The following is a 25,648-nucleotide window of genomic DNA, read 5'->3' on the forward strand; positions in this document are numbered from 1 at the left end:
TCAACCGACGCCCTGTCTGGACGTTGGAGGTGCTTTTCTGGGGTGGTCATCCGACATGACCGTGGCGGTCTTGGGTGCCGCTTGGCTTGTCTGGTGGTGGGCTGGTGGTCCTGCAGGGCTTTGGACGCGCTTGTCCGCCATCAGTGTCTGACTGCCGCTGGGTAGTGCCATCTGTGCGCTCCGGCTCTGGAGTCTCCATAGTGGACCCGTGTTTGAGGTGCTGCGTTTTAATATACTGCTGGGGCCCTGGGATTGTCCGTTAGTTTGGTCACCTCTTGTGAAGGTACCTGTGCCCGGTTTTGCGCGGTCTGTTTCCCGCCTGCGTGTTTGCCTGCGTTCGTTCTGTCGGACGCCCGCCTGAAATATCTGCTGTGGGACACTGTAGTAGCTTCGGCGGGTCGTCGGGCGGATCCACGAGGCCACTTTCCGGGCCGCTTGATGGCAGGGCATGCCCCGCTTGCATAGCAACTCGTGGAAGGCCGAGCAGAGACGATCAAGGGTCTCTATGGAGGTAGGCTTCTGTCTGCTGTTCGTGGTCCCTCTCTGTGGCTGCTGGCTGGCGGCCATCTTGGATGCGCTCCGACCACAGTCTGTTCTTTTTAAGCATTGACCGAAGGGGTACTGTGGCTGCTGTTTGCCAGGGTTCAGCAGATTCTGCAGTAGAGGGCAGGACAGGAAGTGAGGTAACTTCGGAAGTCTTATTTTTGCCCCACCGTGCACATGGTCCCATGCCCAAAACAGTTCCATACACTCGACAGCAAAACACAACTGGACAATTTAAGATGGCCGCCGCCACTTGTTTGAATCTGTTCCATTTAAAAGTCCAAGGGGCAGAAACAGTACTTTTGAACATGGGTTATCACAGGGCTCATAGTCCCAGGGTAGGAGGCGGTCAAGCAGGCCCCTCCAAAAACCATTGGCGAAGTGTAATTCGTCACCCCCCCACACATTTATTTATTTATAAAATATTTTACCAGGATAGATACTGTTACGGTTGCCTCAGGCTCGCTGAGAGTTAGACCGTTTGGATGTCCTTGTCCCCGATCCTGGAGAGTGGCAGAAAACTCAAATTCAGCATCGAGCCCTATGGAGCTCTTAACAGAGTGAGTGGTCAGCATTTCCCTACAACACGAGTCGAGGCTGCGAGTTGAGGGCAAGAAGTCTGGTTTATTGAATGGCAAGGCATTGCTTTTATACACATTTTCAGGCCAGAGGCACACCCCTCTGGACCTGATGGTACACAGTGTTACAAGCGACAATAACCAATGGGGACAAAGTGCATCTTTTCAAACCCTCCCCTCTATCCTGGAGATAATTAGCTTAAATGGTTACAGTAACTTAATTGTCTCCAGGTACAGGCAGTATTCTATATTTACATTTACCTTAAAAATCACATAAAAATCTATAATTCTTCCAACATATTCTTTAACCTATACATTCAACATATCCCCAGACAGCTTGGATCTGAGCGCATAAGATATCCGAAAAGCGCTCAGATCTCACAAATAGAATGGAAATGCCATGGGGATAAAGATAAAGATATTCAGCCATTATTCCTAGTGTATAGTGCCTGTCTGTTTAATTTACAAATAAAGTATTAATGATTTGACTTTCTATTGGCACTTGCTTAGGATTTTATATTAGAAGCTATTTGTAGCATTTTTTATTAACATACTCCAAGTTTATTTCCAATATTAGTTACAACTGTTTATGTATCCGCTGTAAGACTTTGTAACAAAACCAGGATAGGAGCCCCATTGCCCTTGGGACTCCTTTAGCTTATTAATTCTCCTTTTTTTTTTTTTTAGATATTTTGGGTTCAAGCCCTAGGGTGGAGCTGGTACCACCAATCTGACCACTGTGTGGCTCTCTTTACTTTATAGTGAAGATTGAGCACATACAGTTCTGTATATTTTTCTATTTTACTACAGACAAGCTCTGACACGCACATACACAAGCTCACTCACTAGCAGGCATATACACACAGACAAGCTCACTCACTAGCAGGCATATACACACAGACAAGCTCACTCACTAGGAGGCACACACACACACAAGCTCACTCACTAGCAGGCACACACACACAATCACTGTCATGGCTGAAGCTTACCTGGTAGGTGAAGTTTCCATTTTGTAGCCTCTTCCTTCTGGCGAGCAACGTGTGTGGGGGTGGGGCTTACGAGAGGGAGGCGGAGCTATGTTCAGGAGGCGGGGCTTGTGTGCGGAGGCAGGGCATGCGGCCGAAAGGTAAATTGTGCTGGGAGACTGACAGGGCTGATCAGGGCTGTCAGACCGGCCCCAGGTGCTGCGGCCCACCGGGAATTTTCACGGCATCCCGGTGGGCCAGTCCGGCCCTGCCAACTACCAAGTGAAACTGTAGCTCAAAACCAAAAAAGTGAACTGTTGGTTATTGGAGATTTTAATATTGATTGGCTGAATCCTAAAAATAATAAATCGTGTAGGCTGTTTAGGACTTTGCAGCTAATACAATTAATCTCCTCCCCATCTCGCATTAATATTAAAATGCAGAACCATACCTTGCTTGATTGGATTCTCTCTAGTCGTCCTGACAGGATCCAGGAGGCAGGCGCTCTCCCTAACCGTTTCAGTGACCACTGTCTAGTGTACTGCATACGCAAAATAAAGGACACTAAATCCCCTCCCAGGATTATAATCACCAGGTCTTTCAAACAATGTAATCTTGAATCCTTTTTAAATGATCTCAAGAACATACCACGGCACAGATTAGGTCTAATACCAGGTCTAGACTCTGCAATGGCATTTTTTCAGTGTGAGTTCTTGCGTGTTTGGAGTTTGCATGCCCCTCTGTGTAAAGTGCAACTAAAAGGGACACACCACTTCTTATCCATTCCTACATTATATGTTTTGGACTTCAACTGTTCTGAACGGCTTTTTACTGTAAGTACTCATTTTGTATTATAATTTTTTATTTTAACATTTTATATACTATTTTTAAGGCACAACTTGACTATCATCTGATTGTATCGTAACGTTTACAGGGTTATTCTCTTACACGGGAATTATCGGAAATTCATATTTTGGGCCAAAGTAGCAGAGCAGGATTATTTCTCGGAGTTCATTATGTTTCAATTGGTCCTGACAATTCCCAGGTTATGGAGTGACCGTGTCATTGTGGGGTAACGCTGTTAAATTGTCACGCTTTGCGTAACATTGATCCAATAACTGTAACCTGTCATGTCTTCTAGGACTCATCCAATAGCACAGTGATCGCAGAACATGTGATTGGCGTCAGCATTGAGAATAGGAAAGTTTCCGGTCTCCTGGAAGATATCGTCTTCGTCTTTCCACATCCGCCACTTCCGGTAACAACCCCATATAGTTTATAAGACCCCTCTTACCTGTATTATACTAAATGAATTGCAGTCCAATTATTTCTCTGCAAGCCTGCAGACGGTCTCTCTGCAAGCCTGCAGGCGGTCTCTCTGTAAGCCTGCCGACGGTCTCTCTGTAAGCCTGCAGACGGTCTCTCTGTAAGCCTGCAGACGGTCTCTCTGTAAACCTGCAAACGGTTTCTCTGTAAGCCTGCAGACGACCTCGCTCTAAGCCTGCAGACAGTCTCTCTGTAAGCCTGCAAACGACCTCGCTCTAAGCCTGCAGACGGTCTCTCTGTAAGCCTGCAGATGGTCTCTCTGTAAGCCTGCAGACGGTCTCTCTGTAAGCCTGCAGACGACCTCGCTTTAAGCCTGCAGACGGTCTCTCTGTAAGCCTGCAGACGGTCTCTCTGTAAGCCTGCAGACGGTCTCTCTGTAAGCCTGCAGACGACCTCCCTCTAAGCCTGCAGACGGTTTCTCTGTAAGCCTGCAAACGACCTCGCTCTAAGCCTGCAGACGGTCTCTCTGTAAGCCTGCAGACGGTCTCTCTGTAAGCCTGCAGACGGTCTCCCTCTAAGCCTGCAGACGGTCTCTCTGTAAGCCTGCAGACAGTCTCCTTGTAAGCCTGCAGATGGTCTCGCTGTAAACCTTTAGACGGTCTCTCTGTAAGCCTGCAGACGGTCTCTCTGTAAGCCTGCAAATGACCTCACACGAAGCCTGCAGACTGTCTCTCTGTAAGCCTGCAAACGACCTCGCTCTAAGCCTGCAGACGGTCTCTCTGTAAGCCTGCAGACGGTCTCTCTGTAAGCCTGCAGACGGTCTCTCTGTAAGCCTGCAGACGGTCTCTCTGTAAGCCTGCAGACGGTCTCTCTGTAAGCCTGCAAACGACCTCACACGAAGCCTACAGACGGTCTCTCTGTAAGCCTGCAGACGGTCTCTCTGTAAGCCTGCAGACAGTCTCTCTGTAAGCCTGCAGACGGTCTCTCTGTAAGCCTGCAGACGGTCTCTCTGTAAGCCTGCAAACGACCTCACACGAAGCCTGCAGACGGTCTCTCTGTAAGCCTGCAGACGGTCTCTCTGTAAGCCTGCAGACGGTCTCTCTGTAAGCCTGCAGACGGTCTCTCTGTAAGCCTGCAGACGGTCTCTCTGTAAGCCTGCAGACGATCTCTCTGTAAGCCTGCAGACGGTCTCTCTGTAAGCCTGCAGACGGTCTCTCTGTAAGCCTGCAGACGGTCTCTCTGTAAGCCTGCAGACGGTCTCGCTGTAAGTCTGCAGACGGTCTCTCTGTGAGCTCGCAGATGGTCTCGCTGTAAGCCTGCAGATGGTTTCGCTGGAAGACTGTAGATGGTTTCGCTAACCTCCAATACTGTCATGGACAAAACAATAAACTCGTACATTTAGCTTCATGAAATATCTTTAAACATATGATTATTTTCAGCACAACGTGGTTATTTTCAGCCTTTTGATTAAGATTGATAATGAAGTGTAAAACCACAGTGTGGAGATCTACGCTTGAATAAATGTGTACTAATGTGTGAAAGGAAGCTGTGTACAGAAACCACGCGTGTGATTTATTACGAATCACTAAATGCTCAAATGGAAAGTCTGTACTTTATTATGTAATGACTGTAACGGACCGTTTCAGCATAAAAGGGGAAAAATGCGTTTAGGCGATAATCCCCTTTTCCATAGACAGGCACAGCTACTGCAGAACATCAGAACTCACGAGCTGGATACGAAATGACACTCCGAACTGGAACAGCTGAACAAGAAAAGCATACAATCGGCTTACACTCTTGGCAGTCAGCTTACAATCCAATCCCCCCCAAGAACGAGACGACACTTCATTTTGAGGGTTAAGCAGGAACTCTAGACTGGGACACCCAGTCTGGCTTTTATTTCCAACTCACACATACAGGCCACACCCAGGGGGAGGCATAAAATAACCAATGACATAGATGTTACCTCCCACACATCCCCTCCCCTTAGTGTGACACATAATCCCATTATGCATACAGAGTAAAATATACTTTTACACAACTTTCATAACTTTAAAACCATACATCACATTCACATAAAAATACATATCCACAATCAATCCATTCAGGGGAACAACATATTAAAAAATGGCATGAATCCGACCAGGGGTTTAAAAGTTACTAAAAGTATCTTTTGGGCCCTTGCTTGCAGCATGGCACAATCTGGCCCAAACAGAAGTAAAACATCCCCCACAATGCATCCCGGCTTCCTCCCTTCTGCCCTGGAGATAATTGGAGAAGTAATCCAATTATCTAGGACTAGAGTCAGACTCCATTAACCACATGGTTGCAAAAAGACAGTAAAAGACATAAAATTACATACTGATACATTTAACACATAAAACACACATTTCTACATATCCCCAGTTTAACTGAACACAAATACCTACATAATATTTAAGACAGTATTACTGTGATATGTTACAAAGTCTTAAAGGGACATTAGTCCCAAAATGTCCACCGCTGATTTTAAAGGGCCAGTAGCAGCAATATAAATTATACATGCCCAAATATAGTCTTTAAAGTGCAATATGTCCAGGGGCCATAGTCGCAGGGCAGGAGGCTAGCAGCCAGGCTTCTCCAGCCCACAGTGGCGAAGTTGGTTTCGCCACAATTCTCCCCTTTACCAATTAGACTAACAGGGTATCTGACCTCCTGCCGGTCAGTGCCCTGGTTAGTCCAGCAACCCACCCACAGAACAGAAGTAGTAGAGCAGCCCACCCATAATAAACAGTTACTACACCTGGGTGAGGGAGAATTTTGTCCAAGTTCAGGTGTCTCCCCACGGCTGTGGGAGAGACTGATATGCTGTCTTGGTGGGTTGCTGAGGGGGCAGAGACCAGCGGTACTCTGTCCTGTTGCCAGCACTACCACGGGAGTAGTCTGGTGGGAGCCTGGCTGCTGGAGACCGACTGTCTCCCCTTTAGGTATATCGCTCTGTGGCTGGGGGACAGGACCGACCGTCCCTACCCCTGGGGCTGTAAGTGCAGAGACTACGGTCCCATCTGCCCAGATGTGGGGCTTAACATCTCCCCTTGGTGGGTTAGGCTGCCGCTGGAGAGAGGGTGTAACAAGCTCCTCTCTCTGGACGGTAAACTGCCGCTGGGGAGGGGGGTTAGCAGGCTCCTCTCCCTGCCACTCTCTCTGCTGGTGGAAAGGGGGACCAGCTGTCTCCCCTTTCATTCTCTTGTCCGGCTGCTGGGGTGCGAGACTGACTGTCTCTGCTCCCTGCAGGACACACTGCCGCTGGGGAGGATGGACGACACCATCAGCTCCCTGGGACACACACGGCTGCTGGGGAGGATGGACGACACCATCAGCTCCCTGGGGCACACACTGCCGCTGGGGAGGGAGGACGCTGCTCTCCTCTCCCTTCACTTCACACTGCCTTCTTGGCATATCACTTTGCTGCTGGGGGGCAGGAACAACAACCTCTGCCCCCTGTAACTCAGCCTGCCGCTGGGGAGGAAGGACTGCACCTTCGGCTCCCTTGGACACACACGGCTGCTGGGGAGGATGGACGACACCATCAGCTCCCTGGGGCACACATTGCCGCTGGGGAGGGAGGACGCTGCTCTCCTCTCCCTTCACTTCCCACTGCCTTCTTGGCATATCACTTTGCTGCTGGGGGGCAGGAACAACAACCTCTGCCCCCTGTAACTCAGCCTGCCGCTGGGGAGGAAGGACTGCACCTTCGGCTCCCTTGGACACACACGGCTGCTGGGGAGGATGGACGACACCATCAGCTCCCTGGGGCACACATTGCCGCTGGGGAGGGAGGACGCTGCTCTCCTCTCCCTTCACTTCACACTGCCTTTTTGGCATCTCACTTTGCTGCTGGGGGGCAGGAACAACAACCTCTGCCCCCTGTAACTCAGCCTGCCGCTGGGGAGGAAGGACTGCACCTTCGGCTCCCTTGGACACACACGGCTGCTGGGGAGGATGGACGACACCATCAGCTCCCTGGGCCACACATTGCCGCTGGGGAGGGAGGTCTGCAAACCCCCTGGCCCACTCTGATTCCCGCGGCAAGTACTCTCGCACTGCTTTCTTCACACACTGTATTAGCTCCTCTGAGAGGTTGGGTCCGCATATAGCCAGCACCGCGGTGACCTCTCTGTCATACGCCTCTTGAGTGTAGCTGGGTGCCATGCTTGCTCTGCTGCAGTTGGTTCCTTGTAGATAGGGGCGCTGTACGGGTACTGGCGTTGCCCTCACTTTGTAATCCAGGAATGGTGTTGTCTGTAGCTGTCCCTCTGGTTGTAGGAACGATCCCGCCGCTTGCCACCAATTGTAACGGACCGTTTCAGCATAAAAGGGGAAAAATGCGTTTAGGCGATAATCCCCTTTTCCATAGACAGGCACAGCTACTGCAGAACATCAGAACTCACGAGCTGGATACGAAATGACACTCCGAACTGGAACAGCTGAACAAGAAAAGCATACAATCGGCTTACACTCTTGGCAGTCAGCTTACAATCCAATCCCCCCCAAGAACGAGACGACACTTCATTTTGAGGGTTAAGCAGGAACTCTAGACTGGGACACCCAGTCTGGCTTTTATTTCCAACTCACACATACAGGCCACACCCAGGGGGAGGCATAAAAGAACCAATGACATAGATGTTACCTCCCACACATCCCCTCCCCTTAGTGTGACACATAATCCCATTATGCATACAGAGTAAAATATACTTTTACACAACTTTCATAACTTTAAAACCATACATCACATTCACATAAAAATACATATCCACAATCAATCCATTCAGGGGAACAACATATTAAAAAATGGCATGAATCCGACCAGGGGTTTAAAAGTTACTAAAAGTATCTTTTGGGCCCTTGCTTGCAGCATGGCACAATCTGGCCCAAACAGAAGTAAAACATCCCCCACAATGCATCCCGGCTTCCTCCCTTCTGCCCTGGAGATAATTGGAGAAGTAATCCAATTATCTAGGACTAGAGTCAGACTCCATTAACCACATGGTTGCAAAAAGACAGTAAAAGACATAAAATTACATACTGATACATTTAACACATAAAACACACATTTCTACATATCCCCAGTTTAACTGAACACAAATACCTACATAATATTTAAGACAGTATTACTGTGATATGTTACAAAGTCTTAAAGGGACATTAGTCCCAAAATGTCCACCGCTGATTTTAAAGGGCCAGTAGCAGCAATATAAATTATACATGCCCAAATATAGTCTTTAAAGTGCAATATGTCCAGGGGCCATAGTCGCAGGGCAGGAGGCTAGCAGCCAGGCTTCTCCAGCCCACAGTGGCGAAGTTGGTTTCGCCACAATGACAAACATACATCTCAGTATGACAAGGATCACACATTTACTGCCAGCGTAGGATATCATCTGTGACAGTATTCGAAGCATGGCATATAATCTGAGGGATTTCAAGAACCAGTCAGTATAGCTCTATAGGGGAAGAGGCTCGGTGTATGTAATGTGTCAGTCAGTATAGCTGTATAGGGGTAGAGGCTCAGTGTATGTAATGTCAGTCAGTATAGCTCTATAGGGGAAGAGGCTCGGTGTATGTAATGTGTCAGTCAGTATAGCTCTATAGGGGTAGAGGCTCGGTGTATGTAATGTCAGTCAGTATAGCTCTATAGGGGTAGAGGCTCGGTGTATGTAATGTGTCAGTCAGTATAGCTCTATAGGGGTAGAGGCTCGGTGTATGTAATGTGTCAGTCAGTATAGCTCTATAGGGGTAGAGATTCGGTGTATGTAATGTGTCAGTCAGTATAGCTCTATAGGGGAAGAGGCTCGGTGTATGTAATGTGTCAGTCAGTATAGCTCTATAGGGGTAGAGGCTCGGTGTATGTAATGTGGCAGTCAGTATAGCTCTATAGGGGTAGAGGCTCGGTGTATGTAATGTGTCAGTCAGTATAGCTCTATAGGGGTAGAGGCTCGGTGTATGTAATGTGTCAGTCAGTATAGCTCTATAGGGGTAGAGGCTCGGTGTATGTAATGTGGCAGTCAGTATAGCTCTATAGGGGTAGAGGCTCGGTGTATATAATGTGTCAGTCAGTATAGCTCTATAGGGGTAGAGGCTCGGTGTATGTAATGTCAGTCAGTATAGCTCTATAGGGGTAGAGGCTCAGTGTACATAATGTGTCAGTCAGTATAGCTCTATAGGGATAGAGGCTCGGTGTATGTAATGTGTCAGTCAGTATAGCTCTATAGGGGTAGAGGCTCGGTGTATGTAATGTGTCAGTCAGTATAGCTCTATAGGGGTAGAGGCTCGGTGTATGTAATGTCAGTCAGTATAGCTCTATAGGGGAAGAGGCTCGGTGTATGTAATGTGGCAGTCAGTATAGCTGTATAGGGGTAGAGGCTCAGTGTATGTAATGTCAGTCAGTATAGCTCTATAGGGGTAGAGGCTCGGTGTATGTAATGTGTCAGTTAGTATAGCTCTATAGGGGAAGAGGCTCGGTGTATGTAATGTGGCAGTCAGTATAGCTGTATAGGGGTAGAGGCTCGGTGTATGTAATGTGTCAGTCAGTATAGCTCTATAGGGGTAGAGGCTCGGTGTATGTAATGTGTCAGTCAGTATAGCTCTATAGGGGTAGAGGCTCGGTGTATGTAATGTGTCAGTCAGTATAGCTCTATACGGGTAGAGGCTCGGTGTATGTAATGTGTCAGTCAGTATAGCTCTATAGGGATAGAGGCTCGGTGTATGTAATGTGTCAGTCAGTATAGCTGTATAGGGGTAGAGGCTCGGTGTATGTAATGTGTCAGTCAGTATAGCTCTATAGGGGTAGAGGCTCGGTGTATGTAATGTGTCAGTCAGTATAGCTCTATAGGGGTAGAGGCTCGGTGTATGTAATGTGTCAGTCAGTATAGCTCTATAGGGGTAGAGATTCGGTGTATGTAATGTGTCAGTCAGTATAGCTCTATAGGGGTAGAGGCTCAGTGTATGTAATGTCAGTCAGTATAGCTCTATAGGGGAAGAGGCTCGGTGTATGTAATGTGTCAGTCAGTATAGCTCTATAGGGGTAGAGGCTCGGTGTATGTAATGTGTCAGTCAGTATAGCTCTATAGGGGTAGAGGCTCGGTGTATGTAATGTGTCAGTCAGTATAGCTCTATAGGGGTAGAGGCTCGGTGTATGTAATGTGTCAGTCAGTATAGCTCTATAGGGGTAGAGATTCGGTGTATGTAATGTGTCAGTCAGTATAGCTCTATAGGGGTAGAGGCTCGGTGTACGTAATGTGTCAGTCAGTATAGCTCTATAGGGATAGAGGCTCAGTGTATGTAATGTGTCAGTCAGTATAGCTGTATAGGGGTAGAGGCTCAGTGTATGTAATGTGTCAGTCAGTATAGCTCTATAGGGATAGAGGCTCGGTGTATGTAATGTGTCAGTCAGTATAGCTCTATAGGGGTAGAGGCTCGGTGTATGTAATGTGTCAGTCAGTATAGCTCTATAGGGGTAGAGGCTCGGTGTATGTAATGTGTCAGTCAGTATAGCTCTATAGGGGTAGAGGCTCGGTGTATGTAATGTGTCAGTCAGTATAGCTCTATAGGGGTAGAGGCTCGGTGTATGTAATGTGTCAGTCAGTATAGCTCTATAGGGGTAGAGGCTCGGTGTATGTAATGTGTCAGTCAGTATAGCTCTATAGGGGTAGAGGCTCGGTGTATGTAATGTCAGTCAGTATAGCTCTATAGGGGTAGAGGCTCGGTGTATGTAATGTCAGTCAGTATAGCTCTATAGGGGTAGAGGCTCGGTGTATGTAATGTGTCAGTCAGTATAGCTCTATAGGGGTAGAGGCTCGGTGTATGTAATGTGTCAGTCAGTATAGCTCTATAGGGGTAGAGGCTCGGTGTATGTAATGTGTCAGTCAGTATAGCTGTATAGGGGTAGAGGCTCAGTGTATGTAATGTCAGTCAGTATAGCTCTATAGGGGTAGAGGCTCGGTGTATGTAATGTGTCAGTCAGTATAGCTCTATAGGGGTAGAGGCTCGGTGTATGTAATGTGTCAGTCAGTATAGCTCTATAGGGGTAGAGGCTCGGTGTATGTAATCTGTCAGTCAGTATAGCTCTATAGGAGTAGAGGCTCGGTGTATGTAATGTGTCAGTCAGTATAGCTCTATAGGAGTAGAGGCTCGGTGTATGTAATGTGTCAGTCAGTATAGCTCTATAGGGGTAGAGGCTCGGTGTATGTAATGTGTCAGTCAGTATAGCTCTATAGGGGTAGAGGCTCGGTGTATGTAATGTGTCAGTCAGTATAGCTCTATAGGGGTAGAGGCTCGGTGTATGTAATGTGTCAGTCAGTATAGCTCTATAGGGGTAGAGGCTCGGTGTATGTAATGTGTCAGTCAGTATAGCTCTATAGGGGTAGAGGCTCGGTGTATGTAATGTGTCAGTCAGTATAGCTCTATAGGGGTAGAGGCTCGGTGTATGTAATGTCAGTCAGTATAGCTCTATAGGGGTAGAGGCTCGGTGTATGTAATGTGTCAGTCAGTATAGCTCTATAGGGGTAGAGGCTCGGTGTATGTAATGTGTCAGTCAGTATAGCTCTATAGGGGTAGAGGCTCGGTGTATGTAATGTGTCAGTCAGTATAGCTCTATAGGGGTAGAGGCTCGGTGTATGTAATGTGTCAGTCAGTATAGCTCTATAGGGGTAGAGGCTCGGTGTATGTAATGTGTCAGTCAGTATAGCTGTATAGGGGTAGAGGCTCAGTGTATGTAATGTCAGTCAGTATAGCTCTATAGGGGTAGAGGCTCGGTGTATGTAATGTGTCAGTCAGTATAGCTCTATAGGGGTAGAGGCTCGGTGTATGTAATGTGTCAGTCAGTATAGCTCTATAGGGGTAGAGGCTCGGTGTAGGTAATGTGTCAGTCAGTATAGCTCTATAGGGGTAGAGGCTCGGTGTATGTAATGTGTCAGTCAGTATAGCTCTATAGGGGTAGAGGCTCGGTGTATGTAATGTGTCAGTCAGTATAGCTCTATAGGGGAAGAGGCTCGGTGTATGTAATGTGTCAGTCAGTATAGCTCTATAGGGGTAGAGGCTCGGTGTATGTAATGTGTCAGTCAGTATAGCTGTATAGGGGTAGAGGCTCAGTGTATGTAATGTCAGTCAGTATAGCTCTATAGGGGTAGAGGCTCGGTGTATGTAATGTGTCAGTCAGTATAGCTCTATAGGGGTAGAGGCTCGGTGTATGTAATGTGTCAGTCATTATAGCTCTATAGGGGTAGAGGCTCGGTGTATGTAATGTGTCAGTCAGTATAGCTCTATAGGGGTAGAGGCTCGGTGTATGTAATCTGTCAGTCAGTATAGCTCTATAGGGATAGAGGCTCGGTGTATGTAATGTGTCAGTCAGTATAGCTCTATAGGGGTAGAGGCTCGATGTATGTAATGTGTCAGTCAGTATAGCTCTATAGGGGTAGAGGCTCGGTGTATGTAATGTGTCAGTCAGTATAGCTCTATAGGGGTAGAGGCTCGGTGTATGTAATGTGTCAGTCAGTATAGCTCTATAGGGCTAGAGGCTCGGTGTATGTAATGTGTCAGTCAGTATAGCTCTATAGGGGTAGAGGCTCGGTGTATGTAATGTCAGTCAGTATAGCCCTATAGGGGTAGAGTCTCAGTGTATGTAATGTGTCAGTCAGTATAGCTCTATAGGGGTAGAGGCTCGGTGTATGTAATGTGTCAGTCAGTATAGCTCTATAGGGGTAGAGGCTCGGTGTATGTAATGTGTCAGTCAGTATAGCTCTATAGGGGTAGAGGCTCAGTGTACATAATGTGTTTGTCAGTATAGCTCTATAGGGGTAGAGGCTCAGTGTACATAATGTGTTAGTCAGTATAGCTCTATAGGGATAGAGGCTCGGTGTATGTAATGTGTCAGTCAGTATAGCTCTATAGGGGTAGAGGCTCAGTGTATGTAATGTCAGTCAGTATAGCTCTATAGGGGTAGAGGCTCAGTGTATGTAATGTGTCAGTCAGTATAGCTCTATAGGGGTAGAGGCTCGGTGTATGTAATGTGTCAGTCAGTATAGCTCTATAGGGGTAGAGGCTCGGTGTATGTAATGTGTCAGTCAGTATAGCTCTATAGGGGTAGAGGCTCGGTGTATGTAATGTCAGTCAGTATAGCTCTATAGGGGTAGAGGCTCGGTGTATGTAATGTCAGTCAGTATAGCTCTATAGGGGTAGAGGCTCGGTGTATGTAATGTGTCAGTCAGTATAGCTCTATAGGGATAGAGGCTCGGTGTATGTAATGTCAGTCAGTATAGCTCTATAGGGGTAGAGGCTCGGTGTATGTAATGTCAGTCAGTATAGCTCTATAGGGGTAGAGGCTCGGTGTATGTAATGTCAGTCAGTATAGCTCTATAGGGGTAGAGGCTCGGTGTATGTAATGTGTCAGTCAGTATAGCTCTATAGGGGTAGAGGCTCAGTGTACATAATGTGTTTGTCAGTATAGCTCTATAGGGGTAGAGGCTCAGTGTACATAATGTGTTAGTCAGTATAGCTCTATAGGGATAGAGGCTCGGTGTATGTAATGTGTCAGTCAGTATAGCTCTATAGGGGTAGAGGCTCAGTGTATGTAATGTCAGTCAGTATAGCTCTATAGGGGTAGAGGCTCAGTGTATGTAATGTGTCAGTCAGTATAGCTCTATAGGGGTAGAGGCTCGGTGTATGTAATGTGTCAGTCAGTATAGCTCTATAGGGGTAGAGGCTCGGTGTATGTAATGTGTCAGTCAGTATAGCTCTATAGGGGTAGAGGCTCGGTGTATGTAATGTCAGTCAGTATAGCTCTATAGGGGTAGAGGCTCGGTGTATGTAATGTCAGTCAGTATAGCTCTATAGGGGTAGAGGCTCGGTGTATGTAATGTGTCAGTCAGTATAGCTCTATAGGGATAGAGGCTCGGTGTATGTAATGTCAGTCAGTATAGCTCTATATGGGTAGAGGCTCGTTGTATCTAATGTCAGTCAGTATAGCTCTATAGGGGTAGAGGCTCGGTGTATGTAATGTCAGTCAGTATAGCTCTATAGGGGTAGAGGCTCAGTGCATGTAATGTCAGTCAGTATAGCTCTATAGGGGTAGAGGCTCAGTGCATGTAATGTCAGTCAGTATAGCTCTATAGGGGTAGAGGCTTGGTGTATGTAATGTCAGTCAGTATAGCTCGGTAGTGGAATATCCCTATGTAAAGCATTTATTTATTGATTATTTGTTATGTGACGAGAACTAATCTCACTCAGTTCTTTTTTTTTTCCTGCAGCAAAACTATTCTCCTGTCTGCGTGTTCTGGAACGGTAAGTACTTACTGATCGCAGGTTTGATGTGTTAATGTGGATATCAGTAATGTCCTAGGCATTGCAGGACTTTTATAAGCTAAATAATCTCCATGAAACATTACTGTTTGTTCTGGCAGAGTTAACCACGACCTGGAGCACTGATGGCTGCCGAACCTTCCCGCAGGAGAACCATACTGAGTGCCATTGCAACCATCTCACCTACTTTGCTGTCCTTATGGTGAGTGTCTACCCCCAGCCCCTCCTCACTGTCTGTCCCCACTCACCCTACAACCCCCTCCTTACTGTCTGTCCCCACTCACCCTACAACTCCCTCCTCACTGTCTGTCCCCACTCATCCTACAATGGGCTCCATGGGATTGCTATCTGAGGCATTTCTGTTAGTTTATAGTCAATGTACCGAACGGCACGGCGTTCGTATGAACCTGGAACATAACGAGGAAGGGTCGGCGACTTCATCGGTGTTCGTGGGAAATAGTGTCCGATATTAGTTCCACGAGTTTCTCGACGAACACCGCTGGGCGTTCGACTGTCCAAGATGGCCGCCGCCACGTATTCGTTCATACGAATGACGACCACCCAGCCTACCGTTCGGGAGTTGGAAGTGTTTGCTGTTAACCACAATGTTAATGAGGGCAGAAAGGTTAACGAGCAGCACACTTCCCTGCTGGGTGGCAGGCTGTTCGGTAGTTTATTCGTAGTTATACGAATAAAAGCAGGCCCATATCGACAAATAGACGAATCACGGTGAAATGATAATAATCCAAAGACAGAGAGGTCTGTCACATGGCTCCCTCGTTGTGGGACCCGGCAGACCCGGCTTGATCCTTCTCTGGTCAACTTGGGGATGTCCGGAACTAGGAAGCTGGAGTGATGTCTGTTTGCCGGGACAACCCATCGGCATTGCCATTCTGCTTACCAGGTCGGTAGCTGATAGTGAAGTTATAAGGTTGCAGGGCTAAGCTCCACCGCAGCAACCTGCCATTGTCTCCTGCGACCCGGTTAAGTGAAACCAAGGGGTTGTGGTCGGTGACCAGTGAAAACTCTTGTCTGTACAGATAGGGAGTCGATTTTTTAAGTGCCCAAACCAGGGCCAAACATTCCTTCTCCACTGCCGCATAACTCACTTCTCTGGGTAGTAACTTTCAGCTGAGATATGCAACAGGGTGCTCTCCTCCATCCTCCCCAACTTGGCTCAGCACAGCCCCCAGTCCAAACATGGAAGCGTCTGTGTGGACAAGGAAACGTTTGTTAGGTACTGGGGCAGCCAAGACAGGGACATTAATAAGGGCTTACATAAGGGCTTGGAACGTGGCTTCACAAGCTGGAGACCACAGGACCTGCCTAGGTAAATTCTTTTTGGTCAGGTCAGTCAAGGGCTTGGCTATCGTACAGTAGTCGGGGACAAAGCGTCTGTAGTACCCTGCCATCCCTAAGAAGGCTAGTACCTGGGTCTTAGTGCGAGGTGTGGGCCAGTTAGCTACCGCCTCCACCCTGGCTGGTTCTGGTCTCTGGTTCCCACACCCTACTCTGTGACCCAAGTACTGTACTTCGCCATACCTACTGTTACGGGCGCTCTACAGATCGTTACGGGATTACCCTGTTTATTTCACCGTATACCCTGTTTCGGTAGTTATACTGTATAAAACTCATTCCACAAACAGTCAGGACTATATATTCGTGCATTCGAACGACAGACCACCCGGCCCTTGGCGTGTGCCGCCACTTAACCTTTTTCACCTTTAAAACAACCGAACGACTGACCACCCTACCAGCGGAGTGTGCTTCTAATTGACCACCGGAAAGTTGTGGTCTGCGGTTAACCGCAAGCCTAATTGACTGTCTCAGGGTGGCCTCGTTCGTGTAATAATTCACCGAACTGAAACTCACTAAAGACTCTCGAACAAGGACCACCTACATACTGGCGTGTGGCCCCAATTAGAACATTGGGTCTGCGGTTAACCGCAAGTTAAGTACCCCCCTTCATGGCGGTCTCTGTTCGGCTCACGAAGGGCTGGGGCAACCATCCTCTGAGCGGTGTCCGCGCAATTGTTCAGCCGCTACTCACTCCATGGGTTTTAGGTCCAAGTTCCGCTCTCTATTCACCAACCTGAAAACATGGCCGCTGTGACGAAGTGCCCTTCGCCACTTGGGCCTGGAGAGGACTGCTTGCCTGCCTCTTGCCCTGTGACTATGGACCCTGGGAGATTTGGCCCGTTCAATTCAGTGTGATAGGAGTTTTGTATTTTTATATCCTTTTGTGTTTTACTGGTAACATGTGCTCAATGGAGTCTGCCTCTATCCCTGGATATAATTGGATTATTTTCCCCATTGTCTCCAGGATAGAGGGCTCTGTAAAACCGGTTTGGGCCAGATAGCCATGCTGCCAGCCAGGCCCTAAAATATACTTTACTAACTTCTGAACCCCTGGTCTGATTCATGCCATTTTTTTATATGTTTTTCTCCTGAATAGATTGATTGTGAATAAATAATTTTTTTGTGAATGTGATGTATATGTTAGAAGTTATGAATATGCTGTAAAAAGTATATTTTTCCTGCCTGTGATAAATTACATTAACCCATTGTGTTCAGTAATTATATCACAGGCAGAGGGGGGATTTGTATGATTTTTGAATGCTAATTTTTATGGAGATTGGATGTATGGTTTTAAAGTTACAGTGTATGTGGAAAAACTGTATTTTTACTGTATGTGATAATTATGTTAAACCATTGTGTAACATAATTGTATCACAGGCAGAGGGGAGGATTTTGTGTGTAAATCCTGGGAGTGTCTTCTGTAATGTACGTGTATGATTGGTTATTTTGTAACACCCTGTGGGTGGTCCTACCTAAGGGAAACTGTCATAAAAGAAGGTTCTTTTGGTGCCATTAAACAGATTCCTGCTGACCCTCAACACGGAGCTTTGTCTTGTCATTGGGGGGATTATTCGTATGGAGTATGCTTGTTCGTCAGTATTGGGAAAATAACGGATTTGTATGATTGCTGTTCGGCTGCTTACGGGAATAAGGGAAACGTATGATCGCTGTTCATCAGTTTGGAGCGCTCAGTGGCTACCTCTGCATTCGGTAAGGGAACGTCCTGTACGGCAGTAACCCCTCTCATACCGGGGGAGCCGTAACAGTTGGTTTGTATGTCAATGCTCGCAGCTCTTGTAGTAGGTTTCTCTTGTAGTAGGTTTATCTTGGCTGGTTTGTATGTTGATGCTCACAGCTCTTGTAGTAGGTTTATCATGGTTGGTTTGTACATCGATGCTTGCAGGTCTTGCAGTAGGTTTATCATGGTTGGTGTGGCGAACAGAACCTCGCCACAGGCTTTTGGAGGGGCCTGCTTGCCAACCTCCTGCCAAAAGACTATGGGCCAGGTCAGCGACTGTAGAGACCCATATTTTATTCCCCCTGGTTCGACACTTTCCATTTGTGTGCGTAGAACCGAATGCTAGCTCCCTGGCGGCCGTTCGCATGGACCAAAACCGCGAATAGACTTCAGGGGGACTTGGCCGCGAATGCCCTGGAACTATTTTCGGCATGAAGACTTTGCGTTTCCGGTCGGTTCCCCAGCGGCACTTAGCCACGATTGTATAGAACTGTTTTTGGCATGAAGACTTTGCGGTCCCCTGTCGGTTCTCCAGCAGCACTTAGATGCCATTCTATGTGTAACGGCACCCCCAGGCATAAAAGGGGTTAAAAGCCGTTTAGTAGATCTTCCCCTTCCAGAGATACAGGCACAGCTACTGCAGAACACTAAACTCCCGAACTGGATACAAAATAGCACTCCAACTCCCGAACTGGAACCTCACTAATAGACTCCTGGCAATCAGTCTCTAACAGCATACAGTAAATCCCCCCCAAGAACGAGACACAGCTCCGTGTTGAGGGTCAAGCAGTGGTCTGTTTTAATTAACACTCACAGACTTTTATGCAAGTCCCCATGCAAGGGGACATCCCACAGGGAGGAACAACATGTAACCAATCCCGTACAGTAAAACATAAAACACACCCAGCACAAACACATAAAATCCTCCCCTCTGCCTGTTATATAATTACTGAACACAATGGGTTCATGTAATTTATCACAGGCAGGAAAAATATACTTTTTACAGCATATTCGTAACTTCAAAAATATACATCACATTCACATAAAAAAAATATATTCACAATCAATCCATTCAGGGGAACAACATGTCAGAAAATGGCATGAATCAGACCAGGGGTTCAGAAGTTAGTAAAGTATCTTTTGGGGCCCGGCTGGCAGCATGGCTATCTGGCCCAAACCGGTTTTACAGAGCCCTCTATCCTGGAGACAATGGGGAAAATAATCCAATTATATCCAGGGATAGAGGCAGACTCCATTGAGCACATGTTACCAGTAAAACACAAAAGGATACAAAAATACATAACTCCTATCATACTGAATTGAAAGGGCCCAATCTCCCAGGGCCATAGTCCAAAGGCAGCAGGCGGGCAACCAGGCTTCTCCAATGCAATGTGGCGAGATTGCTCTCGTCACACTATGGACTTTGCGGCTCCCGGTCGGTTCCACAGCGGCACTTAAATGCGATTATATGAAACTGTTTTCGGCATGAAGACTTTGCGGTTCCTGGTCAGTCCCCAGCGGCACTTAGCCATGATTGTATGAAATTGTTTTGGGCATGGGACCATGCGTGCAGTCGGTCAAACTTTGACTTCAAGGAAATTCCTTAACCACGGAGCCGATCTGGGTGATTTTTGGATATGTCGGTCACCCAGATCGGGGCTATCAGGGGATGTAACTTTTGTGGGGTTTTGGGGGTACTCACGGGGTGTTGTTAAATGTGTGTTTTTTGTGTCTGGAGATAATTGAATTTAGTTCAGTTCATGACTCAATTATCTCCCAGGCACAGGGGAGGGATTGTCTTATCTGGAATGTGTGTTCTGTCCTGAGGGAAAGTATATAAACACACAATAGGGTAGTACAGTAAGGTTAAGAAATATTTGAAAATACGTGCCAATTGATAACTTACAAACACAGAGCCCCCTGTGGCTCTGTAGTAGTGTGTTGTGTAGGTATAGGGCTACACTCCTCCTTTAAATAGGTGTCTTTTTAAAGCCAGGAACCAAATAAAAGCTTAAATACATTTATTAATTAGTATTAAAAAGTACATAAATTGGGGGCGGGGCCTGACCAGCATGGCGACCAGACGTGTTTCTGGGGAGCTCCCTGGAACGCAATGTACAAACTGAAATCCTGAGCTAATCCAGCGACTATACCTAAGCCTGATACCCCCTCTCAGTCCTACGACATGTCAGAGGGACCGAGGAACACACCCTGCGGCCCTCTCAAGCGATCTGGTAGCCAAGATGCAATGGGGCCTAGCGGGCGCCTTGGGGGGGAGAGGCGGCCACTCTCTCAGACAGGCGCTGGCGGAGCCCCAAGCGAGCTACTGATACCCTGCTGCACCCCCACCCCCCTTTGGACTGGTGGGGGTTATCCCGATCCCCACCCAGAAGGCTCTCGTGACCCACCAAGGAGCCACGGCAGTACCTCAGAAGCCGACATTACCGCCAGGTCTCCCTAAGATGGCGGACGCTGCAGTGGCCCTCACCCAAGGAGGAGTGGTGTCCACTACTCTCCAGCGCCTGGATGCCCTCATCGAAGCATGTTGGGAGAAGCTAAGGGCCAAGCAGCCACTACACGAGACCGTGATAACTCTTTATGTGACCTACCTGCCACACACCAAGCAGCCCGACAGCACTCGCCAGAGGCCCGCTACGCCTGAGACGGCGGAGGAAGCGTCCACGTGCCGCAAAACAAGCCGCGCGATGAAAGGCAATGAGCAGACAATCGGTGAGCCGTGGAGCTCCACAGCCATACAGCCCCTTGGAACACACGAACAACAAGCAGAGAGCCGAGGAGAAGGGAGAAAGGCACCTGCACAAGCGAGATCAGCAGCTGCCACCTCCAGCTGTGGGTTTGCAAGCCCATGCTCTGTGGGACAGTAAATTCCCTATGATGGGAATAGCCTGACAATCAAGTCAAGCACTATGCTACATGCTATAACTATGGTAGCTGAATGTAAGCTTAAAGGAACACTATAGTCACCTAAATTACTTTAGCTAAATAAAGCAGTTTTAGTGTATAGATCATTCCCCTGCAATTTCACTGCTCAATTCACTGTCATTTAGGAGTTAAATCACTTTGTTTCTGTTTATGCAGCCCTAGACACACTTCCCCTGGCTATGATTGACAGAGCCTGCATGAAAAGAAAACTGGTTTCACTTTCAAACAGATGTAATTTACCTTAAATAATTGTATCTCAATCTCTAAATTGAACTTTAATCACATACAGGAGGCTCTTGCAGGGTCTAGCAAGCTATTAACATAGCAGGGGATAAGAAAATCTTAATTAAACAGAACTTGCAATACAGGGAGTGCAGAATTATTAGGCAAGTTGTATTTTTGAGGATTAATTTTATTATTGAACAACAACCATGTTCTCAATGAACCCAAAAAACTCATTAATATCAAAGCTGAATATTTTTGGAAGTAGTTTTTAGTTTGTTTTTAGTTATAGCTATTTTAGGGGGATATCTGTGTGTGCAGGTGACTATTACTGTGCATAATTATTAGGCAACTTAACAAAAAACAAATTTATACCCATTTCAATTATTTATTTTTACCAGTGAAACCAATATAACATCTCAACATTCACAAATATACATTTCTGACATTCAAAAACAAAACAAAAACAAATCAGTGACCAATATAGCCACCTTTCTTTGCAAGGACACTCAAAAGCCTGCCATCCATGGATTCTGTCAGTGTTTTGATCTGTTCACCATCAACATTGCGTGCAGCAGCAACCACAGCCTCCCAGACACTGTTCAGAGAGGTGTACTGTTTTCCCTCCTTGTAAATCTCACATTTGATGATGGACCACAGGTTCTCAATGGGGTTCAGATCAGGTGAACAAGGAGGCCATGTCATTAGATGTTCTTCTTTTATAACCTTTCTTGCCAGCCACGCTGTGGAGTACTTGGACGCGTGTGATGGAGCATTGTCCTGCATGAAAATCATGTTTTTCTTGAAGGATGCAGACTTCTTCCTGTACCACTGCTTGAAGGTGTCTTCCAGAAACTGGCAGTAGGACTGGGAGTTGAGCTTGACTCCAAAGCTCATCTTTGATAATACCAGCCCAAACCAGTACTCCACCTCCACCTTGCTGGCGTCTGAGTCGGACTGGAGCTCTCTGCCCTTTACCAATCCAGCCACGGGCCCATCCATCTGGCCCATCAAGACTCACTCTCATTTCATCAGTCCATAAAACCTTAGAAAAATCAGTCTTGAGATATTTCTTGGCCCAGTCTTGACATTTCAGCTTGTGTGTCTTGTTCAGTGGTGGTCGTCTTTCAGCCTTTCTTACCTTGGCCATGTCTCTGAGTATTGCACACCTTGTGCTTTTGGGCACTCCAGTGTTGTTGCAGCTCTGAAATATGGGCAAACTGGTGGCAAGTGGCATCTTGGCAGCTGCACGCTTGACTTTTCTCAGTTCATGGGCAGTTATTTTGCGCCTTGGTTTTTCCACACGCTTCTTGCGACCCTGTTGACTATTTTGAATGAAACGCTTGATTGTTCGATGATCACGCTTCAGAAGCTTTGCAATTTTAAGAGTGCTGCATCCCTCTGCAAGATATCTCACTATTTTTGACTTTTCTGAGCCTGTCAAGTCCTTCTTTTGACCCATTTTGCCAAAGGAAAGGAAGTTGCCTAATAATTATGCACACCTGATATAGGGTGTTGATTAGACCACACCCCTTCTCATTACAGAGATGCACATCACCTAATATGCTTAATTGGTAGTAGGCTTTCGAGCCTATACAGCTTGGAGTAAGACAACATGCATAAAGAGGATGATGTGGTCAAAATACTAATTTGCCTAATAATTCTGCACTCCCTGTAAAGAAAGCCTAAATAGGGCTCTCTTTACAGGAAGTGTTTATGGAAGGCTGTGCAAGTCACATGCAGGGAGGTGTGACTAGGGTTCATAAACAAAGGGATTTAACTCCTAAATGGCAGAGGATTGAGCAGTGAGGCTGCAGGGGCGTGTTCTATACACCAAAACTGCTTCATTAAGGTAAAGTTGTTCAGGTGACTATAGTGTCCCTTTAACATGTTTTTTTAGTAATCCCCAGTTCAAGAGTACTTCTAGGTTAACCACTTACATTCCACTTTGTCATCCCTGTCTGGATCTTAACCTAACCTTAATTTTAATGTGCATTTTATGTGTCCCCTCACTGACAACCAACATAGAGCTAATAAACGTACATCCACTCTGCATAGCTTAGCGGTTTAACCTATGTTTAACCATAAATATACACTGTTGTGGCTTATGTATGCGCCTTGTACTCACCTGCATAACAAAAATAAAGAATAAAAAATAAATTAAAAAAGTACATAAATAAAATGATGATCAATGTCCATAACAAATATACCGCTACGCGTTTCACCACTAGATGTGACAATATAAAAGAAGAATTAGTTATATACATCTTCATAGAATTCTTCTAATGTGTCAGGGTACCTGCGGTCTCTACCTCCGAAAGAGGTAGAGACTTAGCTGTTCCTCCATCCAGACGGCCTGATGGCTCCCTTCCCCGCGGTCTATCCGGTCATGCAAGGCCGGCCGCGAGGGAGTGACTGCCTTTTACAGCATCTAGGCAGGAAGTTGTCATCAGGACACTCCTCCGGAACGACCTGTCACTCAATTGCTGCAGGACCAATCAGGACGCCTTGGAGGCGTGGTTCCTGCTCTGAACAGGGTATTTAACAGAGCTTCTTTCATTAGCTCATTGCCCTGTCGTGGTTCTAGCTTGTTCTAGTCACTCAGTGCTTGTGTATTCTATTATCCCTTTTGGTTTTGACCCGGCTTGTTTACCCTTGATTCGGCTTGTCTCTCGCTTACCTGTCTTCTGTTACCCTCGACCTCGGCTTGTCTTTGACCATTCTATACTGTACTACTTACGTTAGTCCGGCCATTCTAAGGTCCGGTATACGTATCTGGCTACTGTTTGTACTCTGCGTGTTGGATCCCTGTCCCGATCCTGACATTACGACAGGGCCAATGGATCCCGCAAGTACAAACAGTCAGCTTGCTTCTCCTGATCCTAGGTTTGAAGCCATGGATCACAGAATGGATCAGATGGCGCTTGCGCTACAGGCTCTATTATCTCGTGCCAATAACCCACCAGAGGAGATACGTAATACCCCTGTTTCTCCTGTCGGTTCAGGTCTAGAGGTAGCCACAGTGGGTGCTTCTTCTCGCATTACCCTCCCAGTACGCTATGGTGGGGCTCCTGAGAAGTGTCGTGGTTTCTTAAACCAAATTAGTATCCATTTTGAATTGCAACCTCGCTCTTATCCTACAGATAGGGCAAAGGTAGGATTTATTATCACCCTACTTATTGAGAAAGCTCTGAGATGGGCCAACCCATTATGGGAGAACGATAACCCATTAGTTTATAACTATAACGCCTTTGTAGCTGCTTTTAGAAGAACATTTGACCCTCCAGGTAGAAAGGTTAATGCAGCCAGATTACTGTTGCGTCTGAAACAGGAGAACCGAACACTGGTGGATTATGCAGTAGAGTTCAGGTCCCTGGCGTCAGAGGTCAAGTGGAATGAGCAGGCGTATATGGATGTATTTTTGAATGGCTTATCTGAAGTAATCCTGGATGAGGTTGCTACCAGAGAACTCCCTGAGAATTTAGAGGATTTAATTTCGTTCATCTCTCGTATAGATGAACGTTTAAGAGAGAGACAGAACACTCGAGAGAGGAACCGGAGACCTTCTTTTAGGTTAGCCCCCGCTTTTCCAAGTCCTGTATCTTTGCTTCCTGAACCTATGCAGATAGGGTATACCCGCCTCTCTGAGGAGGAAAGACAGTACAGGAGAAGAGAGGGTTTGTGTATGTATTGTGGAGCTAAGGGTCATTTACTCTCAAACTGTTCTAACCGCCCGGGAAACGCTCGCACCTAAGTCTCTCTAGAGGACAGGCCTTGGGTGTTTCTATTTTGTCCTCTACTCCTAATTATAAAGATCACAGGCTTCTACTACCAGTTTCCTTAACTTGCGGGAGGGAAGTAGTAAGGGCTATGGCTTTGATAGATTCCGGTGCTGCTGAGAATTTTATCGACCAAGCCGTTGCTAGTAAAAACTATTTCCCATCCCAGCTAAGGGAGACACCCTTGGCCGTTGAGGCCATAGATGGTAGACCACTACTAGACCCTGTTATCTTTCGTGAGACCATACCCATTGAGTTAAATGTTGGTATCCTACACGTGGAGAATTTATCTCTTCTGCTCATTTCGTCGCCTTCCATTCCCATAGTTCTGGGGTACCCATGGTTGAAAGAACATAACCCTATTATTGATTGGGAGTTAGGGGAGATACTCTCGTGGGGCCAGGGCTGCCAGGATCGGTGTTTGTGCAAGGTTTCTCCATTAGCTAATATTAACATACAGGAGAATCCTACTCAGTCCACAGAAAGACAAATACCAGACCTTTACCTAGACTTAAGGGCAGTGTTTGACAAGAAGAATGCCGATTCTTTGCCGCCACACAGGTCATTTGACTGTAAAATTAAGCTTCTACCCGGGACTATGCCTCCGAGGGGCCATGTATATCCTTTGTCTGTTCAGGAAAACTCGGTTCTAGAGGAGTATATTCAGGAGAATTTAGAAAAGGGATTCATCAGGAGGTCTTCTTCTCCGGCCGGGGCGGGGTTCTTTTTCATTAAGAAGAAAGATGGCACGTTGAGACCTTGTATCGATTACCGAGGCTTGAATAAAATAACTGTCAGAAATGCCTATCCCATCCCACTGATTACCGAGTTATTTGATCGTCTTAAGGGCTCCAAAATCTTCACCAAGTTAGATCTCAGAGGGGCTTACAATTTGGTGAGAATCCAGCAAGGTCACGAGTGGAT

General features: G+C 46.7%; 1 protein-coding gene across 2 annotated transcripts in view; it reads left to right on the forward strand.

Annotated features, from left to right (window-relative positions):
- LOC134579042 (adhesion G-protein coupled receptor G1-like) overlaps nucleotides 1-25,648 on the forward strand; it is a 108,551-nt gene that overhangs the window by 58,003 nt on the left and 24,900 nt on the right. For both annotated transcript variants that reach the window (XM_063438175.1, XM_063438173.1), the window contains exons 7-9: nucleotides 3,228-3,344; nucleotides 14,632-14,665; nucleotides 14,785-14,885. In XM_063438175.1, the coding sequence (XP_063294245.1) occupies nucleotides 3,228-3,344; nucleotides 14,632-14,665; nucleotides 14,785-14,885 (252 nt within the window). The remainder of the gene's footprint in view (nucleotides 1-3,227; nucleotides 3,345-14,631; nucleotides 14,666-14,784; nucleotides 14,886-25,648) is intronic.

The sequence above is a fragment of the Pelobates fuscus genome, chromosome 12, assembly GCF_036172605.1.
Source record: "Pelobates fuscus isolate aPelFus1 chromosome 12, aPelFus1.pri, whole genome shotgun sequence".
Lineage (NCBI taxonomy): Eukaryota > Metazoa > Chordata > Amphibia > Anura > Pelobatidae > Pelobates > Pelobates fuscus.